General features: G+C 39.6%; 1 protein-coding gene across 1 annotated transcript; it reads right to left on the reverse strand.

The window, feature by feature from the left end:
* Window positions 1-315: 315 nt before the first annotated feature.
* LOC308283987 (uncharacterized protein) lies at window positions 316-2,520 on the reverse strand. Its single transcript, XM_080724505.1, has 2 exons — window positions 2,436-2,520; window positions 316-656 (listed from the first exon to the last, which is right to left on the reverse strand). The coding sequence occupies exons 1-2, from the start codon at window positions 2,499-2,501 to the stop codon at window positions 360-362; spliced, it is 363 nt and encodes a 120-aa protein (XP_080580631.1). The 5' UTR covers window positions 2,502-2,520; the 3' UTR covers window positions 316-359.
* Between the last annotated feature and the right edge of the window lie 18,517 nt (window positions 2,521-21,037).

Below are 21,037 nucleotides of genomic sequence, written 5' to 3' on the forward strand. Positions count from 1 at the left end.
GATTGTTGAATATAAAATTAATAGAACACATCCAAAACACACTCCAGGTAGGTAAGAACAATATTTGAAACAGGTCACTGTTGGACAGAATAAACAAATCAGAACCAAAAGCATGAACAGAACACCACCGTTAATTGGCGTTGTGCAAACTATAATCCCAGGTTTCTAGAAGATGGCATAAATGTTTCCCGTTCTTCCATAGCTTGTTCTGGTTATTCTGGTTCAAATCTGCTGCTGAGCCAATGAAACAAAGCTATGGGAATCTGAACAGGAAAAAGTGATGCCCCTTCTAAAAACCCAGGAGTACAGTTGTACTCAGAGCCTATAACAAGCCTTACTAAGTCCCAGTGGTGTCCTCCTCACTCTGCTGCAGGTAGATCTGCTTGCCCTCTGCAGGAGGGCATAAATTGTCCACAATAGGTGCGAACATGGGTGGACCTGGGCTGCACACCCTTCTTCCTATTGTCATCCAGGACCTTCCGACAGTCCGCCATTATTTTGGACAGCCGTGATGAGCGCCACTTTGGTGATTTGATTTTGAAAACAGTTTTGTCCTCGTCACTGACGAAATTGGCGTCTGCAGCTGCACCGCTGAGGTATAGCTGGTCCTCTTTGGACAGTATCTTCTGTCCAACACCGACCTGTTTCTTGAAGAGCTGTGTAACAGATGGGAAGAGGAGGTTAGACTCAACATGTTCTATTCACCCATTCTGGTCAAAAGGAAAACCTTTGATATGGGGCCCCCAGTTTTGCCTTGTCTGCTTATAATAAGCAATTTTAGGCTTGTTGTCTCCACCAGGCCGAAGGCATTGGGAGACAATGTTTTCACTCCTGGCTGTCCGTCTTCACTATAACAGGCTGATTTGGGGTTTTGCTTATAACTCCACTGAATAAATATTGTACAAACATACTCCCTAAACCGTTGCCCTGCATTGTAAAAAGTAAAAATAAATAAAAATAAAATGTGCTTATTTGCCTCATTTGTTATAATCAAGTTAATATCAAACAGCTAACCATATTTTGAGACCACTCTGAGCTCTGCTGTAGGCCAGCATAGATAGGAGGAGACATGACCAGGTTAACTGCACACATAGATGGTTAACAAACCTTATAGATCTGCCATTTTCAAATAGCCGGTGTACTGTAGAGTGGTCAAACTTAGCCTAGTTCTTTTGTGCTTGTTTGACTTATACCCAGTCCCTTGTTTCTCTTGTCAAACCTGGCAATAAAAAAGCGATTACCTGCATTACACTTGCTGCCCACTAAGGAGGAAGTTGAATGAAACTGATAAGGGCAATAATCAATGCTGGCGACTAGAGAAGGGCCAGGAACACGTTAATGTCTACCCTTTTCAAACTCCAAACCAACTAGGATCTTAAAGAATAGGGATTATTCTGGTCCAGCTGAAACACTTATTCAAGGTCACAAAATGAATCTGACCCTGTTCTTGGCAACACAATGTAACAATGCAATAGGCCTTAAAGCTCTGGAAAACTAGAGATCACTTTCATCCAATATGAACTGTATGACAATACTCTACATGTTACAGATGGGAAGAAAAACTAATGTTATTAGTTACTTCTTCAATTGGTTTACAGATGCATCCACTTCAGCTCAACAGCTTGTCGCAGGCATCATCCAACTCACTGCTACCAGCAGCCCTTGCTGCCAGCTTCCATCCAAAATGACTGTATGGGGGCTATATTATGTCTAGAAAAAATTATAATAATCATACTTGAACTGGGGGATGCCCACCCTGACAAGCACTTGGACTTGCAGGAGTTGATTCATTACATTTAGTTGACTGTTCCACTGATAAATATTGTTAAAATCTACAAGCTTACAATGAAAGCCGTAAAAAAAAAGTCTGTATACACTTATGCTGTATATTGGTATGTTTACTGTTGGGTGAGAAAACAATGTTGCATTAGTTACTCATCAGTGGACCCCCACTTGGGAATCATCACAACACTTGAGTAAACAGTTTGATATTTACTGACTCGAAGGCAATTTCATGATACCATCATGATAATAATGAATACCTACTCATCCCGCGAGGGAAATTCAGATATCGCAGCCCAACCCAGCTGCTTTTTTTCTCCAGCTTAACCCAGCCGAACCCGGTGCTGCCCACAAGGAGCGCGGGGGAGAGGGGAGCAGTGATAGCTGGAGCGGGGGATCGTACCTGCGACCTCTGGGGCCTCCGGAGTCCTAGGTGTGGATACTAAGTGTGCCACCTATCTGGACTGGACAACAATGCTATTGCCCAGACCTGTAGAATAAGCTTAAGATCATAAACCTGCCTTTGTGTTTTTGTGAGTAGTGAAACCATTTCTCAGCAATGACCACCTCACTGTTATATCCCTTACATAAGGTAATTGATAATTCACATGATCAAACAAATGCAACCGTAATACAACAGGGCAATAACTCACCCGATCTCTCCTGCTGGTAATCGTCTTTCTCCTCTTCACGTCCTCTATGGGCCCATCCAGCTCCATCTTCTTGCTGGCCTTTAGGTTTTCATAAGCTCTATTGCAAGCCTCTAGTGAATTAAACAACAAATACAACTAAATGAACTCTAAATATATAATAAAGGCATCTCAAAAGGATAGTGAGACCAAATGTACAAATCTGCAATCCAGAGTTGCACCACTAACTATTGACTGCCCGTACATCCAAACAAACAGTCCCATCTGACAGTACCAAATTATTTTAAACTCACCTTTTGTTTTCTGTTTTCTGTTTAGATGTATGGGCTGCCAAAGGTTGTTGCAGCTCTAGATTCAACATGTTTAAAAATAATCTAGAGTTGCAAGTTGCAGTGAAGGGAGACCCCTGTTATTTAATTTAGAAAACATTATAGAAATCACTAATGTTTGAATAGAAAACTAACCTTTTCAAACAAATCACTTGCACCAATATTACATTTTTCAATATTAGTCAGTGCGCAATCTGTTAACTTCAACTGTGTAAAATCAAATTTACAATTTAGGCATTTAGCAGAAGCTTTTAATTCAGAGCGACTTACAGTGAGCAAGGTTAACACATACATAGAATGCAGAGAGACAGTGTAGTACCTCAGTAATCTAGGATCACAGGTATGCCAGGAAATCCTATTGTTATTGTTAAAATTACAACCAATGTAAGGGCATATGTCCCCAAATTAATGCAATACCACACTTACTTCTGATAAGGCAGGTGGGATTTTGGATGAGGAAGTTATTGTGTCCACTCCATCAATATTCTCCATGATGGCATCCCATTTTGAATGTAGGTTTTCTGCCAGGTCACCAACCCTGTGTGGGAGAAAATAATATATAGTTATGAATTTAGCATTACTGTCTTACTTGTTGGTGAAGTCACTCAAGTAGCCTAATACTAAAGTACATTTTCTGTTGAAATGATTTTGACTGGGCAGAAGCATAGCCTAATTGCCTTGATGCAGATTCAAACTAGTGTCAGCTGGTGGCTGGACAAACACACCTGCCCTCTGCAGTGGTCTAATTTGAATGTATCTTTCTCAACAACCCTTGAATATGATGGAATATTATTAAGGATTACTGGGATTATGGTAAGATCACATTTCATGACACACACACACACACACACACACACACACACACACACACACACACACACACACACACACACACACACACACACACAATGCAGTGTGAACTCCTGTAACTCACTAGCTCCCACTCCCACTTTGAGAACTATGGCACTAAATCAGTGTTTTTCAAACCTTTTTGATATCAATTATTTATGTATTTGAGCCATATGGTTCACCATTTAGTGAGATTTAGCCTCTCAGTCTCATACCCAATACTTTAGTGCAGATCATGTGTAACAATAATTTAGCTTGTCCATTTGGTTTGATTTTACAATAATTAAAATATCTATAGGGGTCCATTTGGTTATCAACATTATTTAGCTGGGGACCACCTGGAACCACCTCATAGACCACTAGTGCAGTGGTTCTCAACCTAACATGTTACTAAACAAACACTCTATAGCAATGATTACTGTCACAATAAAGCAATTTAACTGCTGAATATATAATGGACCTTGTATAATGGAAACATTTTAACAGGAATGAGGGTTCCTGTCACATATTAAAAGGGGTCTGCAGCCAAATAGTCTACATTTTGGATTTTGGGGTCCTTGACATGAAAAGGGCTGAAAACACTGGAGTATGAATTGTAAATAGTGAAGTTGTAAAAAATACTGGAAGCAAAAGCAATCACTTGAAATAGCTTTACATACCTGTGTCATCTCCCTGCTCCAAAACTCCTTCTCTGTGTGCCAAAAGTCTCCATAATGTAGATTTAATCCCACAAATAGATTGGCAGCAACCTATCTTCCTGTTCAACAATCAACAGTGATTTTATTTAGTTTAGCTTTATCCTAAATCACTTTTAGACAAGCAGCTCTCAATGCTTGCTGTTGGTGACAAATGTACAGTAACTGCTGTGCTGTGTGCTGCTGGCTGTTTGGATTCAAAGTGGGGGTGTGCTCTCAGCAGAGCCAATGGTAGCTGGCCACGTCACAGTCACATGACACACAGCCAATCAGGCATTTGCAATTGCATTGTGGGAAGTGTAGTTGATTTTCAAACTGCTTTCCATAAAAACACATATATTGTGTTCCTCTCTGTAACTACAAAGATGGCTCCCTTCATCTTTCATATGTTTCCTCCAAACTATAATATATATCAGATTTAATTACAGATGATAATTTGCTTATATAACCGTGTATGTCATGTCTGTTGTATGATGATGTTTTTATTGTATTATAGGCTTACTCATTTCAAGCAGGATAGTTTTATATTAAGCTTCTGAAGCATTGAGGAATACAGTATGGTAGTGGATCTCAAACATTTCAAAGAAGAAACATTTCCATTAGAGAAGATTTTGATGAGTCTAGCAGTGATTCTCAACTATTTTAATTGCAAGAACCCCAGTTTGACATGCATTAGTCTAAGTACGGACCCCATTCTATGGCATTTCTATCTGAGACCCCAATTTATTGTAAAATCAATGTTAATGGGTCCATTTTGGTTCCATTTGTACACTCTATGAGTTACCCATAAGGGTCCATTTCATTCCTAACTATCATTTAGCGGGGGACCCCCTGGAACTCCCTCAAGGACCCCACTTCGAGAACTAATGCAGTTAATATCAGGTTGCCATTCCATATATCTTTACTGTTTTTTTTTTAACCCATTAAGACCTAAGGTCGATACCTTCTAAAGCCTGACCTAAGTTTTCAGAAAAACAACACAAAAATGTGTTCCCCCGCCTGAGGGATAAAACAGGGGTTCCCGTCCATACTGGGTTGTGTATGTTGGGCTGATTTGTACACTTTGTAACAAGTTCTATGTCACATCTATAATGTTTCACATTGATAAACCTCATAGTTAATAGTATGTAGTATTAAACTGTGGATACCCCAGGCAGGGTTCATCGCCATGCTGGCTTGCGGTGGACATTTTTGTCTGAATGATATTTTTGCCATCTACCATGGACAAAGACAAGTCTCACCACATGTGTCAATGTACAGACATTGATGATCCCTGTGCCAGGAGATATTATGGGATATGTTGTTATTGTGTGAGTTTTTTATCTTTAAATGGGTATACCCCATTTGATGGTGTCCCATAGATGTTCAACAATGACCTATGACAGCTGAGGTCAAGACCTTTCCATTAACAGTTGTATGTAAGCCCTTCTGTGGCTGAATGATATGCCTTTAATCATGGACTCTAGGGTTCAAGATTCAGAGGTCATTATCAAAGCAGTGCTGCTGTGTACTGTTAGATAAGCATCATGTGCCTATATGTCTGTCTGTCTGTCTGTCTGTCTGTCTGTCTGTCTGTCTGTCTGTCTGTCTGTCTGTCTGTCTGTCTGTCTGTCTGTCTTTCTCTCTTTATCGCCCGAGTTTAGGCCACAATGCATTTTGTTATACCCCCACTGAAGAAATATAGGCCTACTTGTCCTCTAAGTTCCTGTCATTTCAGATTAGATACACTAGCTATTATTTAGGATTCAAAACATTGAAATTGAAATGGTCTTGGACTTTAAGGACAACCCACATTTGTTTATAATCGGCACTGTTGCGGTCTATCTTTAGTTTTTTGTTGAGCCAATGTAATGGTACACTGGATCAATGAAGTGGATAGTGTCCTCAGGGGTTGCTTATTAAGGAACTTTGACATTCTTGCTAGATACCTTGTTCACTATGTCCATGCCTATAAACTCCCCAGTTATACTGGTCTTGTTCACATCCAAGATTAACTGAATGCTCATGCTTACCTGTAACTACCATTACATTCAAGAGAGACGCTGATAGTCCAATGAATGCTATGATCCTAATTAATTTAATTTCATAAACATTCAGATGTCCCTAACTGTAATGACACCTTACTGTCCCTTCAACTGCATACTTTATGTGGTCTTTAACCAGAGAGGTTCTGTTTTTATCCCCAGCAAAGCATAATCCTTTGCAATGCATACAGAAATAAGGACATTTACAAGCTGACTCCATTTGTTTATTAAAGGTATAAAAACAGACTCATTATGCTTAGCTTCCCTGGTAAGGTCTTTGGAATCTATAGGCCCAATCCCATTTTGACCTGTGAGACAGTCTGTATCCACTTAAAGCTCTTGAGCTCGACCCATTTCTTTTGTAACTTGCATCAGTTAGATATTTTACATAATATGAACCCAAGATAGACTGTATGTAATTGTGACACACAAAGATATGCCATAGATGTAATCTGTATTATACAATACTGGTACATATGAGCACTCAAAGGATTTGCAGACTTTGGGTTATGCACTCACTGTGTGCACATAGCCTATATGCTTAGTTAAACTTCAGGAGTGGAGGCTGCTCATTTGATCATGGCTGTGTGTAATTCAGTCATTTACCTGATGTTGAGTAAGTCAGTCGTTACCACAACCATGAATAGTGCATGATTTTGTGGCCAGGGCAACCAGTTTCACCTGGGTTTCACCCCAATAAATATCACATAAATTCACAGTTCAGAATGAAAGAGAGGAGCAGAGATGAAGTCAGGTTGGGAAATATATAATAGTTTATCAATTGCTTGTACTAGACAAAGTTTAAAATCTATTTAGCATGAAAACCTGCAGATCATGTCTGTCTGTCCGTCTGTGCGTGTGCCATTCATGCCTAATATCAATCTCCATATATTGCCAAGATCCCTGTTGTCATAAATATTGTGTCAGTCTCACGATAACCAGTGTGGTCGATCCCTGAGTCATCAATATTAATTTAAACCCATATCTGGGAATGCCAATATGGACATGCACTTGTGACCGGGTAAATCACGCTCTTTAGAACGACCATCATTTCGACTGGAAGGTTAACGACTCACTCCACGGAGGTTAGGGTTAGGGTGAGGGTTTGAGTCGGGTGTCGAAAAGATGACATGTAGTAAAAGCGATACGCTCCCCCTGTGACCTAACATACCACCAGATAAACCCAAGCCAGCCATCTACTATGATGGCCTGGTGTGTTTCATTTTTATTAAATTAGCAGTCATCTGTGTCTCACCTGTCTTGATTAGGGTTGATTAGGGAGCATCACATAATTAAGGATTGCCTACAGGAAAGGTCAACCCACTACACTTACATTGTTTCGGGCTGCTAGGTTCTATGTGCAAACAACAATGTGCAAATAACAAGGTTTAACATTGCGCCTGTGAATAAACATTGTGCTATGGACATGATATCCAAAGCTATGCTCATAAATGCAGTCTTGTGTGGACACAGCTCCACAAGCCCTTTACAAGACCTTTAGTAGCTGTCGCTACTGCTTTCTTGTCTGTTTCTTGTCTGTGTGACAGGGTGCGAGTGTGTGTACTGCATCCTGTAGCTATAATTCCATCCACTGCCTGGGACTGTATCTGTGACAACAGAGCTGATCCCATAACCTGGGGGACATAACCTTGATAACAGAACCTGTGGCCGCGTTTGCTAATAACTTCCAAACTTCACAAGAACGCTAATGAACACTTTCAATTTGGATAAAGTGAAAAATGACATTTGTCACTGTCTTCCAAGGTTCCAAGGTAATAGAAAACTAAGAATAAGAAATGGTTCGTATTCCATAGAAAAGTTGGGGATTTCACCCAGTAAAAATGACCAGTTTCTGTCACTTTTCATGAAATATCAGTTTAGACAGTTCACCCTCAACAGGCCCAATATATGGCAAAAGGTGATCATATATTACATACAGTATAGGCCCTATTGTCATCTTCTCAAAATAGGTTATCAACATTCCAGACAGTACACTGCATTAAGCCATGTTCATACTTCATCCATATTTGATTAGATATGGGTTATGCCAAGAAGATCGAACCATCGAAAATGGGACACATTCAGATATGCCATAGATTTGATCTGTATTCTAGAAAAGGATAGTGCTCATCAGAATGTCCAGATAGGACATACAGTCATATTTTGAAACACACATGACAAAAATAAGATATAAAGTGATATTTAGAACACAAATGACAAAGATAAGATGTAACTGGTTTCCTTATATAATGTCCTCATGATATCGGGTTCATATTTGACCAAATATGACATATCAATGACACTGGTCTGGTCTGTTTTGCCCAGTATAAATCACCCAATTCTGTCAATTTCCATGACCTATTAATATCATTATATGCCACAGATATAGCCATTATTCTTATCAAAATAGGCTGCCAAAATATTTACATATACTGCATTATGACAAGGAGATGTATACTGCATCCATATTTGATAAGATATGGTTGATGTCAACAAAACCTTAAATATGCCTAAGAAATGGTCAGTATTCTCTTGCAGATCCACTGTAAAGATATGACTTGAGGTCATATATAAACTCAATATCTGACACATAAAGTATTCTAGAAAGAATATTGTGATCAGATATTTACAGATATGACCTAAGGTCATTTACAGAACATATACATGACAAAAATTAAATGTTGCTTGTATCCTAGTACAACATATTGTCTTCATGATGTATATTGGGTACATATTTGACCAGATCTAGCATTTCTATGGAACTCAGGATATGCATAAAATGTACTGTTTCATGACCTATCAATATCAGTTAAATATCTCGTTCAAAACAGGCAGAATGGTAAAATCTGTAGTACGTATATTTGATGTGAAAATCGTTGATGATATATGCTACAGATATTCCCATTATTTAGTATATTAGTATACTTCATCCATATTTGATAAGATATGGTTGATGTCAACAAAACCTTAAATATGCCTCAGAAATGATCAGTATTCTCTAGCAGATCCACTGTAAAGATATGACTTGAGGTCATATATGAACTCACTAGTTGACACATCAAGTATTCTAGAAAGAATATTATGATCAGATTTTTCCAGATGTGACCTGAGGTAATTTATGGAACATATACTTGACAAAATTAAAATTACGCCTGTATCCTAGTACAACATTTGTCTCCAAGCTATATATTTGGTTCACATTTGAACAGATCTAGCATTTCCATGAAAGTCAGGATATACATCAGAAATGTTCTGTTTCATGACCTATCTATACCAGTTAAATATCTCACCCAAAACATGCCAAATGGCAAAATCTGTAGTGCGTATATTTGATATGAAAATCGTTTGATGACATGTGCTACAGATATTGCCATCATTCTAATCAAAATAGGGTGTCAGTATATTCATATATACTTCATTACGTATATACATACTTTGTATATGGCAAGGAGATGTATACTTTGTCCATATTTGATAAGATATGGTTGATGTCAACAAAACCATAAACATGCCTCAGAAAAGGCCAGTATTCTCTAGCAGATCCACTGTAAAGATATGACTTGAGGTCATATATGAACTCACTATTTGACACATCAAGTATTCTTGAAAAAATATTATGATCAGATATTTCCAGATATGACCCGAGGTAATTTATGGAACATATACTTCACAAAATTAAAATTACGCCTGTATCCTAGTACAACATTTGTCTTTATCTAGCATTTCCATGAAACTCAGGATATTCATCAGAAATGCTCTGTTTCATGACCTATCAATATCAGTTAAATATCTCACCCAAAACAGGGCGAATAGCTAAATCAGTAAAAGTTATATTTCATATTAAAATCATTGATAATATATGCTCAAGATACTGCCATTCAACTCAAAATAGGGTGTCATTATATTCTTATATACTGCATTAGGTAATAGTCATAAATTGTATATGACAAGGAGATGTATACTTCATCCATATTTGATAAGATATGAGTGATGTCAACAAATCCCTAAAATATGCCTCAGAAATGGTCAGTATTCTCTCGCAGATCTAATGTTAAGATATGACTTGAGGTCATATATGAACTCACTATTTGACACATCAAGTATTCTAGAAAGAATATTATGATCAGATATTTCCAGATATGACCTGAGGTTATTTACAGAACATATACATGTCAAAAATAAAATGTTGTTTGTATCCTAGTACAACATATTGTCTTCATGATGTATATTGGGTTCATATTTGACCAGATCTAGCATTTCCATGGAACCTAGGATATGCATCAGAAATGTTCTGTTTCATGACCCATCAATATCAGTTAAATATCTCACCCAAAACATGCCAAATGGCAAAATCTGTAGTGAGTATATTTGATATGAAAATCGTTGATTATATATGCTACAGATATTGCCATCATTCTAATCTAAATAGGGTGTCAGTATATTCATATATACTGCATTACATATATTCATACTTTGTATATGGCAAGGAGATGTATACTTCATCCATATTTGATAAGATATGGTTGATGTCAACAAAACCTTAAACATGCATCAGAAATGGTCAGTATTCTCTAGCAGATCCTCTGTATAGATATGACTTTAGGTCATATATGAACTCACTATTTGACACATCAAGTATTCTAGAAAAAATATTATGATCAGATATTTCCAGATATGACCTGAGGTAATTTATGGAACATATACTTGACAAAATTAAAATTACGCCTGTATCCTAGTACAACATTTGTCTCCATGATATATATTGGGTTCATATTTGACCAGATATGGCATTTTTATGGAACTCATATATGCATCAGAAATGCTCTGTTTCATGACCTATCAATATCAGTTAAATATCTCACACAAAACATGCCAAATGGCAAAATCTGTAGTAAGTATATTTGATATGAAAATCGTTGATGATATATGCTACAGATGTTGCCATTATTCTTGTCAAAATATGCTGTCAGTATATTCATATTTTACTTCATTACATATATGCATACTTTGTATATGACAAGGAGATGTATACTTTGTCCATATTTGATAAGATATGGTTGATGTCAACAAAACCTTAAATATGCCTCAGAAATGGTCAGTATTCTCTAGCAGATCCACTGTAAAGATATGACTTTAGGTCATATATGAACTCAATATTTGACACATCAAGTATTCTAGAAAGAATATTGTGATCAGATATTTACAGATATGACCTAAGGTCATTTACAGAACATATATATGACAAAAATAAAATATTTGCTTGTATCCTAGTACACCATATTGTCTTCATGATGTATATTTGGTTCATATTTGACCAGATATAGTGCATATCAAAAAAAGTCAGGATATGTGACGGAAATGCCCGTATTCCAGAAAGAATAAAAATTCGATATTTTGGGATTCTTGCTCTTTTCGCCCAGTGCCAGGGCTCCAGGGTGCGACCTATTAACTCGCATATGCGACTTAATTTCATAAAGTGCGAGTTAAAATGTAACCAGGTCGCGCTGGTGCGAGTTGGAAAAAAAGAGGGGACAAAAAGAAAATCCTCAATCGAAGATCGCCTGACGCCTCTCTCTCTCTCTCTCTCGCTCCGTCTCTCTCTCTCCCTGGCTGCCTGCCTGCAGAGGCTATGCTCGGCCCCTCCCCTTCTCTTTCTCTTTCACTCACATACAGTACACACACACTTTATCGTTGGTCCGGTGGTGGTGGCTGGTGGGTCACACACGCAGACAGACAGACAGACAGACAGACAGACAGACTCTCTCTCTCTCTCGCTCACATTGGATAGATATCACATATATACTAACCTTTCTTTGTATAACCGTGCTTTTTTCTGTTGTCATCTCTATTGATTAGCAATCGCTCGTGGATGTTTCCACCGTTGGTTACATTAACCTACTGTTACGTTAAAACAGCTGTGTGACTCGTTAAGTTCCTCAGTGCCCAAAATGCGCTTCTCACTTCATAGCCAATTAGCTCAAATGAACGGCAGCTGTAAACTTTTTTGCCTTTGGTGTCTCCGTCTCGTGTGTGTGTGTGTGTGTGTGTGTGTGTGTGTGTGTGTGTGTGTGTGTGTGTGTGTGTGTGTGTGTGTGTGTCTTTGGTGTAGCGTGTGTGTGTGTGTGTGTGTGTGTGTGTGTGTGTGTGTGTGTGTGTGTGTGTGTGCGTGTGTGCGTGTGTGCGTGCGTGTGTCCAAGTGAACGTTTTCTGTTGATATCAAGCAGCTTACTTCCCAGTATCTCACTCTAAAACCATAAGGACAATTTTATTTTTCCATCCTGCATGAAAGCAGGCCTATTGCATTTAGTCTACGTTGTGCAAGTTTAAAGTCATAGTTCTATATTGCGTTTGTTAGCCGAGATATTCGTAAATCTTTCTTGAATGAATGTCTTTAGTTTGCAAATATTAACTTGAAGCAAAAATCCATAAAAACTAGGCTACAGCTTATTTTTTTACTTATCATGAGACATATTGTTATCGGGGTATTCAACAACATTATATCAAATATCAAAGGCTTTCCTAATATCACACAGCCTTAGTGCTGACCTATTTTTACTGCTGCTCATGCAGAGAAACCTAAAGTTCAGATTAAAATATTTAGCAAATATCAAGTTAGGGTCATTGTCAATCTTTACATCAAGGCAAATTGAAATGGCTTATGGTATGGAAATGAACACAACTGTCATCAGTATAATAAGGCTATGTATTAATACCACGCTAATACGCTATACAAAGAAAAATTTGGTGCTACCTAATTTCTGATTGTGCTACTTAATTAAAACGTAGGTGGCACCAGTGCTACCTGTGAAAAAGTTAGTCTGGAGCCCTGAGTACGCCAGCCAGTTAATGTCCAATTTTCATAATATTAGAGTTGTTTTGAAGGTTTTAAAACATTCTAAGTTCATATATTGCACTTTTGAAGCAGCCAGAATAACCTTTCTGACTTTTGGTGGGGGTCTTTCCTCACCTGGGACCCCCGGAATGACTCCTGAGCCTATCTCAGTACTCATTACAGTTCTTGCTCTGCTCCTGCTCCAGAACAGTGTCAAATTAGATCATAATTGAAGCATAAAAGCTTTTGTAGCTGGGCTCTGACAACAAAAATGAGTAGCTAATACCAGGGGTCTTCCACAGGGCGTCTGGGACCCCCAGGTGTCCTCAGAGTTACTACAGGGGGCCAGCCAAATCTCTGGTCACCCCAACCTCCCAGTCAGCCAAGACATCTGACTGGAAAATACCCTCCACTCTCTGAATTCCATCCATTTTCTTCAATTGGTCGAAGCGGAATGGAGGTGTGTACCCGGTGGAAGCTCAGGGCAATTTGTCAAGTATCATTTATACTGCATTGTGATGTAGCTGGCATGGAGGATATGTGGTAGCAGTGCAGCTCCAAGTTCTTTGACTGAAATCCCATCCCATTACCTTGCATTATCACAGATGCAGGGTTGTTGGACCAACGTGCTCCAATTACTCCAATGTTGATGGAAATAAGTAAGCCTTGCCCAGCCCTGAGGCTCATAGGGCAGGAGTCTATGTCCTGTTTCAGTGAGGTAGCTTGATGGACAAGTACCCCTGGACAGTGGACATGATAATAGTTTGTCACAGGGACATACCCCAATCCAGCCTTTCATGCTGAAGTCATACATTCAAGATGTATGACAAGATGACTGTGTGTGTGTGTGTGTGTGTGTGTGTGTGTGTGTGTGTGTGTGTGTGTGTGTGTGTGTGTGTGTGTGTGTGTGTGTGTGTGTGTGTGTGTGTGTGTGCGCGCGCGCGTGCGTGCGTGCGCGCGCTTGTGCGTGTTACATGGTCCTTGTATGGTTACACACATAAATGTTACCCCACATTCATTGGTGATGATCCATTTGCATGTATGTTACTCTATGTTGGTATAGATCCATTTGTCTTTATCCACATGTGCAGTGTCGGGTATTCCTACACAGCTGTATCAAAGGAAATGAAACAGAGTTACAGTTAATATTTTAAACAGGATACTGTGTCATCATTAAACATGCAGTATAAAACGTAGTTTAATTCCTTGAGTGTTGCCTGTGAATTCAGGTATTCACATGTAGCTCATTCAGTTTGTGTATTCATTAAGTTCAGCTTTCATCTCAAAACATCCCAAGTATCTCTGGTCAGTTATAATTCTCTCAACAAACACTTGGGGCCCTATTTTTGACCATCCTAAACCCTAAATCCCTAAACTTCTTTACCATTTTGAAAAATATTTTTTTAAGTGGTTCAAATAGCTGATCTACAACTAGCTGATCTACAGCTACCGTATATAAACAAACAATCAGGATTTGACGGTGCATGAGCAGCAAGAGGCATGCGCAGGAGAAGCAGAGCATGATCTACAAGCGCTCACAACATGTCGATGTAGATCGGCTATTTTGAGTATTCAAAATAGTAACAATGCAAAGAATTTTAGGGGTTTAGGATTTAGCATGGACGAAAATGGGGCCCTTCGTCTCAAAATATAATTGATTGTGGACTCCAATGCAACTTATCAGTGTTAAGATTCTTTTCTCCAATTTTACATTACATAATTTTGTTCATGTGAAGATTATATAAAAATGACAAATCGTTTATTGCGACCGCAGGTCGCAGTTACTTCTATACTATCCAAACCTCCACCGGCTGTCAGTCAGTCCGTCAGTCAGTCCGTCTGTCCCTCCGTCACGTCACTCTTCACCCGTCACACTTTCCCCCTACTCATATCTCCGCCACCATTGGCCCGATCCATGCCAAAATTTCCACACAAACTCCTTGCCTGCCAAACTACAACCTCCAAGGACCCCCGCAGCTCCAGGGACCCCCAGGTCCCTGGAGGACCCCCAGGTGTAAAAAATGACCAAATGTGCAAAAAAGACCACCACCCCAACGGGGCTGCACACGGGGAATTCCCGGGGACCAACGACACCTGGTGCTCCAGAACGGATGCAAAAGTGGTGGCGCCCCCAGTGCAGGACCCCCTCCACTGCAGCGCACATAAAATGCCGTAACTCGGGCTAGGAGCGACCGGGAAAGCCGGGGCCGGTACCTATTCGTCCGCTTTGGCGGCGCGGAGACCCCACCCCTCACTTCTCACATGGCCCTCTTCTAGCGCCACCATGAGGCCGATTCTTGCAAAACACATTCTTGGACACTGCTCCTACAATTTTTGCCCTAAAATCACGCAAATCGGTACACAGTATGTCTACATTCATGTCATCAATTTGGATCTGTCCCATATAGCGCCACCTTCAGGCTGATTTTTTAAAACACATTTTTGGACACTGCTCCTACAATTTTTGCCCTAAAATCACGCAAATCGCTACACAGTATGTCTACACTCATGTCATCAACATGGATCTGTCCCATATAGCGCCACCATCAGGCCGATTTTTTCAAACACATTTTTGGACACTGCTCCTACAGATTTTGCCCTAAAATCACGCAAATCGGTACACAGTACGTCTACACTCATCTCATCAACATGGATCTGTCCCATTTAGCGCCACCTTCAGGCCGATTTTTTTAAACACATTTTTGGACACTGCTCCTGAAATGTTTGCCCTAAAATCACGCAAATCGCACATTATCTCTACAGTCATGTAATCAAAACGCATCATCAGGACGATTTTGGAAAGACATTTTTTTTGGCCTATTTGTGGAGATAAGCGACCAACGGTCGCTTATCTCCCGATTAGGGAGTCTTACTGGTATAGCTGTAGATCAGCTAGCCCAGCTTTTTGAACTATTTAAAAAAATCTCCCTCCTATAGGTGTAAACAGGCTGTATTGCGTGGCTGGTATCGTTCGGTTTCGTTCCCGCCCCATGGGCACTACATAAACTTTGCTTCATCAGAAAGATATATTGATAGTAAGTAAGAAACAAAAAGTTCTCCGCGTGCCACTTGCACAATCTTTGTCACCAGCCAGAAATGTGTTTAATGGGAATAACAAAAAAACGAAAATCTTGTGCTGCTGTTTTTGCTTGTAAAATTTGCTATATTGATTTTGGCAACACAAAATCTTTCTGAAATGTCATAAATACATCTACCTAACATCTGAAACAATAATTGGTGCCTTAGTATACTCATATGCAAATTTAGATCATGTAATGTAGCAAATTTGTTGAAGGAAACGCTTCAATGTAAGTGATTGTCAGTGACTGTAATTTTGTTATAATGTAAACTTGGTGTCTATTTCATGGTTTCACATCAAGAGAAACTCAATGGAATACTTATCTTCATGATTGGGTGTGTCTGGATCTTTCATATACATATTTCCAAGATGGACGCCACCCGAAAATGAGCTTTACTATGACTTTTACAATGACAGCTGGCTGTTATGACAAAAGCAATATGAACACATTTTGGTCAGTTTTACCTCAGATTCTATCAAGAGTTGTGGGGATGATTGCGGAGAAAATCAGAGAAAACGTACATACAGCTAAATGTATCTTAAAGATGACATTTTAATTCATCACATTGCTGAACCACCTACTCCCAAGTGTTTCTTGTCAGCAAGCAAAGACAGACAGAAGTCCAGGTCTCCTGATCTCTGGGAAGTTGAAGATTCTAGAAACGTCATCAGATGGCCTGGCTGAAGACCTTTTACTTGTGTGGCACCTACTGTAGGTAGAATAGCTTCCAACATCACAGTTGCCGAATTCTCCTCCAGATGCAGAAGCTGGTTTACCTGGCTTTTCAGCATTCTGTGTAAACTTTCACCCACAGGCTAGCATTATTGGCTACCTTCCACTCATCCCAGCATCGCCAACTGATCCTTCTGTCCTCAGAAAAGAGATGAAACGACTCTTCACTACATAAGTACACCATTATCACCAAAATGAGTTTGGCAATGTAGTCCTGTTGCTGGGAGGCTTCCACCAAGCTCACAACTACTGAACATGAAGGCTATTTGCAAGATTATCAGGGATGCAGGGGCAGATGATCTGCTTGTTGCAGCAAGTCTTTGTCGAGAAGGAACTGTCAAGATGTTTGTTGAAAAGACATAATACTACTAAACTTTACATGCCCTCAAAGTCCTGTTTGAAAAAGAGATAACTGGCAGAAGTTAGAAATGACGAGGCATCCAGAGATGGCAGTCTTAGGAGATCAGCTGCTGCTTTTCAGGAATCATTCAATGGGCAATCAACTGCAGTCCTCTGGGCAAACTTCCTGGAGTGTCAGATATTCTCCAAAGGTTTATCAACTACGAGCGGGAAGGTGACTGGACAGGACATCTCTGTGAATCAGCAAGAACGCTACCCTACCTCACTTTAGTAGGCCACAACAAGTACGGGCAGCAATCTTTACCTTTGTATTTGCCTTAGATGAAGAAATGACCGGAAACAGCTTCAGAGGTACATGAAGCACTGATGGCAGGTGTATCTGTTGGCTGACGAGCAGATGGCAGCCACAACAGTAGTGTTTCTTTTGACATGCTACTGGAACAGACATATAATGCTGATGCCAAGGAAGCAAGCGTTCTGGATGGCATTACACTCAGCCCTGTCTCTGCAGAGCTCAAGTCTATGCTCCACCTCCACCCCTCCAACCCACACCATGTCAGCAGTGGACACTAACCCATCTACAGTGACCACATCATCTTTGCTCAACATATCTACAGGACAGTGTGCTGATTCCACAGTCAAGTGTTTTGCATGGTGTTCACCATAGTTGAAGACAAGCAAACCTGTACAGTATGTCTGCAAGACTGTCTTGTACTGATTTATTTCAGTGCCAGAACAGGTTGGAAATGGAGTGCCAGAACTGTGAGAATGTTTCAAAAGAAACAATGGGATGATGACTCTGATTAAGCAAGGGTCATTCATCACCATGCTGGCTTTTGGTGGAGATTTATGTCGAAATATCTTTTTTGCCACAGACATACTAAGTGAGTTGACAATAATATCTACCAGAAACACATAGAAGAGCAAGCCCTGAATTACCATAACATATGTGTGACTCTGAGAACCATTTGGTTCCATTTGTACAATCTCAGAGTTAAGGGCGAACTAGTACTGGTTGGACTCCTAATATGCCAAAATGTCACAATGTCATAGATATTCTGAAGAAAACCTGTCGACTTCCAATTCATTAATTGGGTCTTATGATCAAAAACAAGACATTATAAGATATAAAATCAGCCACTGACACATGTTGTCCGTAGTACAGACATATTGATGACCCCTGGATGAACGTGATAGGGATGAGTAATATACGCACCATGTCAGCATGTAAAATTAGCTAAATACTTGTTTTATTTCAAGATTTGCTTATGCAATACATACATGTGGGATGAAAAAGCTTAACATTTGCTCTATTTTGTCACAGCAAAGCCTTACGTTTACTTATGCTGCCAACATTTGTATGCGTTTTTGTTTTGGTTGGGGAGTAGTCTTGCGTAGCCAGACAACTATTCCACAATGTCCGAATGCTATATAGAGTCTGGAACGGCAGCTCCCGGACGGCAAGTATCGGAAGTAGCCAGTGCTGCACTGAACTGTAGTCCCATTGGAAACATAACAGAAACACAATAGCTCAGACAAAGTCATTCGAGCGGCCTATTCTTATAATGGGTGTATAGTTTAAGAAAACGTTTGAAAACATCATGGAGGTATAACACCAAAAACACCAGAGAAAGACGAAATAACGCCCCCAGAAATATTGAAAGGAGACATAACGCTTCCAGTAGGACATGTTTCTGCTACTGCACCAAGGGAGCGGTTGCGTCACATCCGCTATTCCGCTTTATCTCGCACTCATCGTTTCTATTTCCGTTTTTCCAGACTGTATGCCGGGAGCATTTGCCCAAATCGCGGAGGCAACAGTCTGGCCTCGTGAGACTAGTTGGGGGGTGTCTTGATGTAGCCTACAAATGACAGATGTTGGGACACTCTGTGGTACTTAAATACATATTTTATACCTGACATGACCTTTTGTGCATTTATTATAGTCTTGTCCATTTTGGGATTTTTTTCCAATTTAGGGGGGTGTGATAGCAGTTTGATTGATTTTCATCCATTTCTGGCCAAGGTACCTTTCATTACACAGTTGGAGATGTTATGTATGAGACATAAGCTTTTAGCAAAATGTACTATGTGTATGTTTCATTTTGCTGGGTGCCAATCACATACTGTACATTGAGGCGTTTTCTTCAACAAATTTGCTATATTTCACAATCTAAATTCACATATGAGAATACCAAGGCAACAATACTTGTTTCAGATGTTAAGTAGATGTATTTATGACATTTGAGAAAGATTTTGTGTTGCCAAAATCAATATAGTACATTTTACAAGCAAAAACAGCAGCACAAGATTTTAGTTTTTTTGTTATTCACTTTTATATACAATTCTGGCTGGTGACAAAAGTCGTGCAGGTTTCGTGCGGAGAACTTTTAACCCAAAGTCCACAGGGGTATTGTCTATGCAAAAATGCATTGAATGAGTAGTGCCCAGACGTGGGAACGAAATTCATTTTCTAAGCACTTTTTCTTATAACGCAATACGGCTTAGGGGGTTTCAGGAGATAGCCATTGCCATTGCCATTCTCAGCTGGAAGGAATGAGTGAGTGAACGCAGTATGACGTCAGTCCCCGCCAGGCTAGAGGGGAGGGGGGATAGGGGTTGTTTTTATTTTTTTTATTTTTTTTCACTCATAATGTACATTGTAATCTACATGTGAGCCTCTGGGCTACTTCTATTTGAAAATGTAATAAAATATTTGAAAAGGAAGATTATACTAAGATCCCAATGGCAATTATTTTTGCCACTTCTAGTTTTTCCCCCTGAAATGACACCTCTCTCTGGTTCCGATTTAAACAATTTGCTTCTCAAAATAAATGGCAATTTAAAACTTGACTGAATTAAAGAATTCATTGTTTCCGTTAATCAATTCAAAATTAATGTAAAAATATCAACAAAACATGTTGATATATACATTTTGAATGGATGCTGTAATTCTATTGATCTGTTACAGAGGATTAAATTACTAAGCAGTTTTTTATTTGAAATTATATTTTAAGTCTGTTTAAAAAGGATGTACTTTACCATCTATACTATAATTTTGCGAATGTCTGTCTGAGTGAGTGAGTGAGTGTCTGTCTGTCTGTCTGAAACAGCGTTTCTCCTCGGTGGCTGGAGCAATTGATCTGAAATCGCATCACCATTAGCATATGAACACACCTGACATAACTGTGAAGCCCGTTTGTCACTTTCACAAATCGTATGCTGTATATTAGCATTTTTATGGTGTATCTACTATCTATTCTGCATCTAGCATGAGGCACATCTATTCTGCATCTAGCTTGAGGCAAAATGTTTAACCAGCTCTGTGTGTGTGTGTGTGTGTGTGTGTGTGTGTGTGTGTGTGTGTGTGTGTGTGTGCAGGCAGGCGGGTGTGTGTGCAGGCGGGTGGGCGGGCGGGCTGGGGGGGGGGGGGGAAACAGTATCTCTGTAGCCATTAAACGAAACGGGTTTCTTACATTGATGCTCCTACATCATGCAAGCACCAGTTAAAGTTACTTTCCATCCCTCATATACTGTGTGCACAGTGCACATCCCATAACCCACACACTGCACATCATTTTGGAGCTCATATCTTTGAACGGGTAAGGGCTAGTTCACTTAGTCAGGGGACTTGATTACTTCATAGACATCTGTGTTGCCTAAAGGTAAATAAGCATTCATTTGGTGCTTATAAATGTTATTTC

This window comes from Nannobrachium achirus (genome assembly GCF_963921795.1).
Source record: "Nannobrachium achirus genome assembly, chromosome: 4".
In the NCBI taxonomy this organism is placed as follows: domain Eukaryota; kingdom Metazoa; phylum Chordata; class Actinopteri; order Myctophiformes; family Myctophidae; genus Nannobrachium; species Nannobrachium achirus.

What these genes read in the sequence shown, in the direction of transcription:
- LOC308283987 (XM_080724505.1), bottom strand. Translation starts at nt 2,501, where the DNA reads ATGGAGCTGGATGGGCCCATAGAGGACGTGAAGAGGAGAAAGACGATT. An exon ending in TTACCAGCAGGAGAGATCGG is followed by an intron (nt 657 to 2,435) that starts GTGAGTTATTGC and finishes TCTGTTACACAG; the next exon opens with CTCTTCAAGAAACAGGTCGG.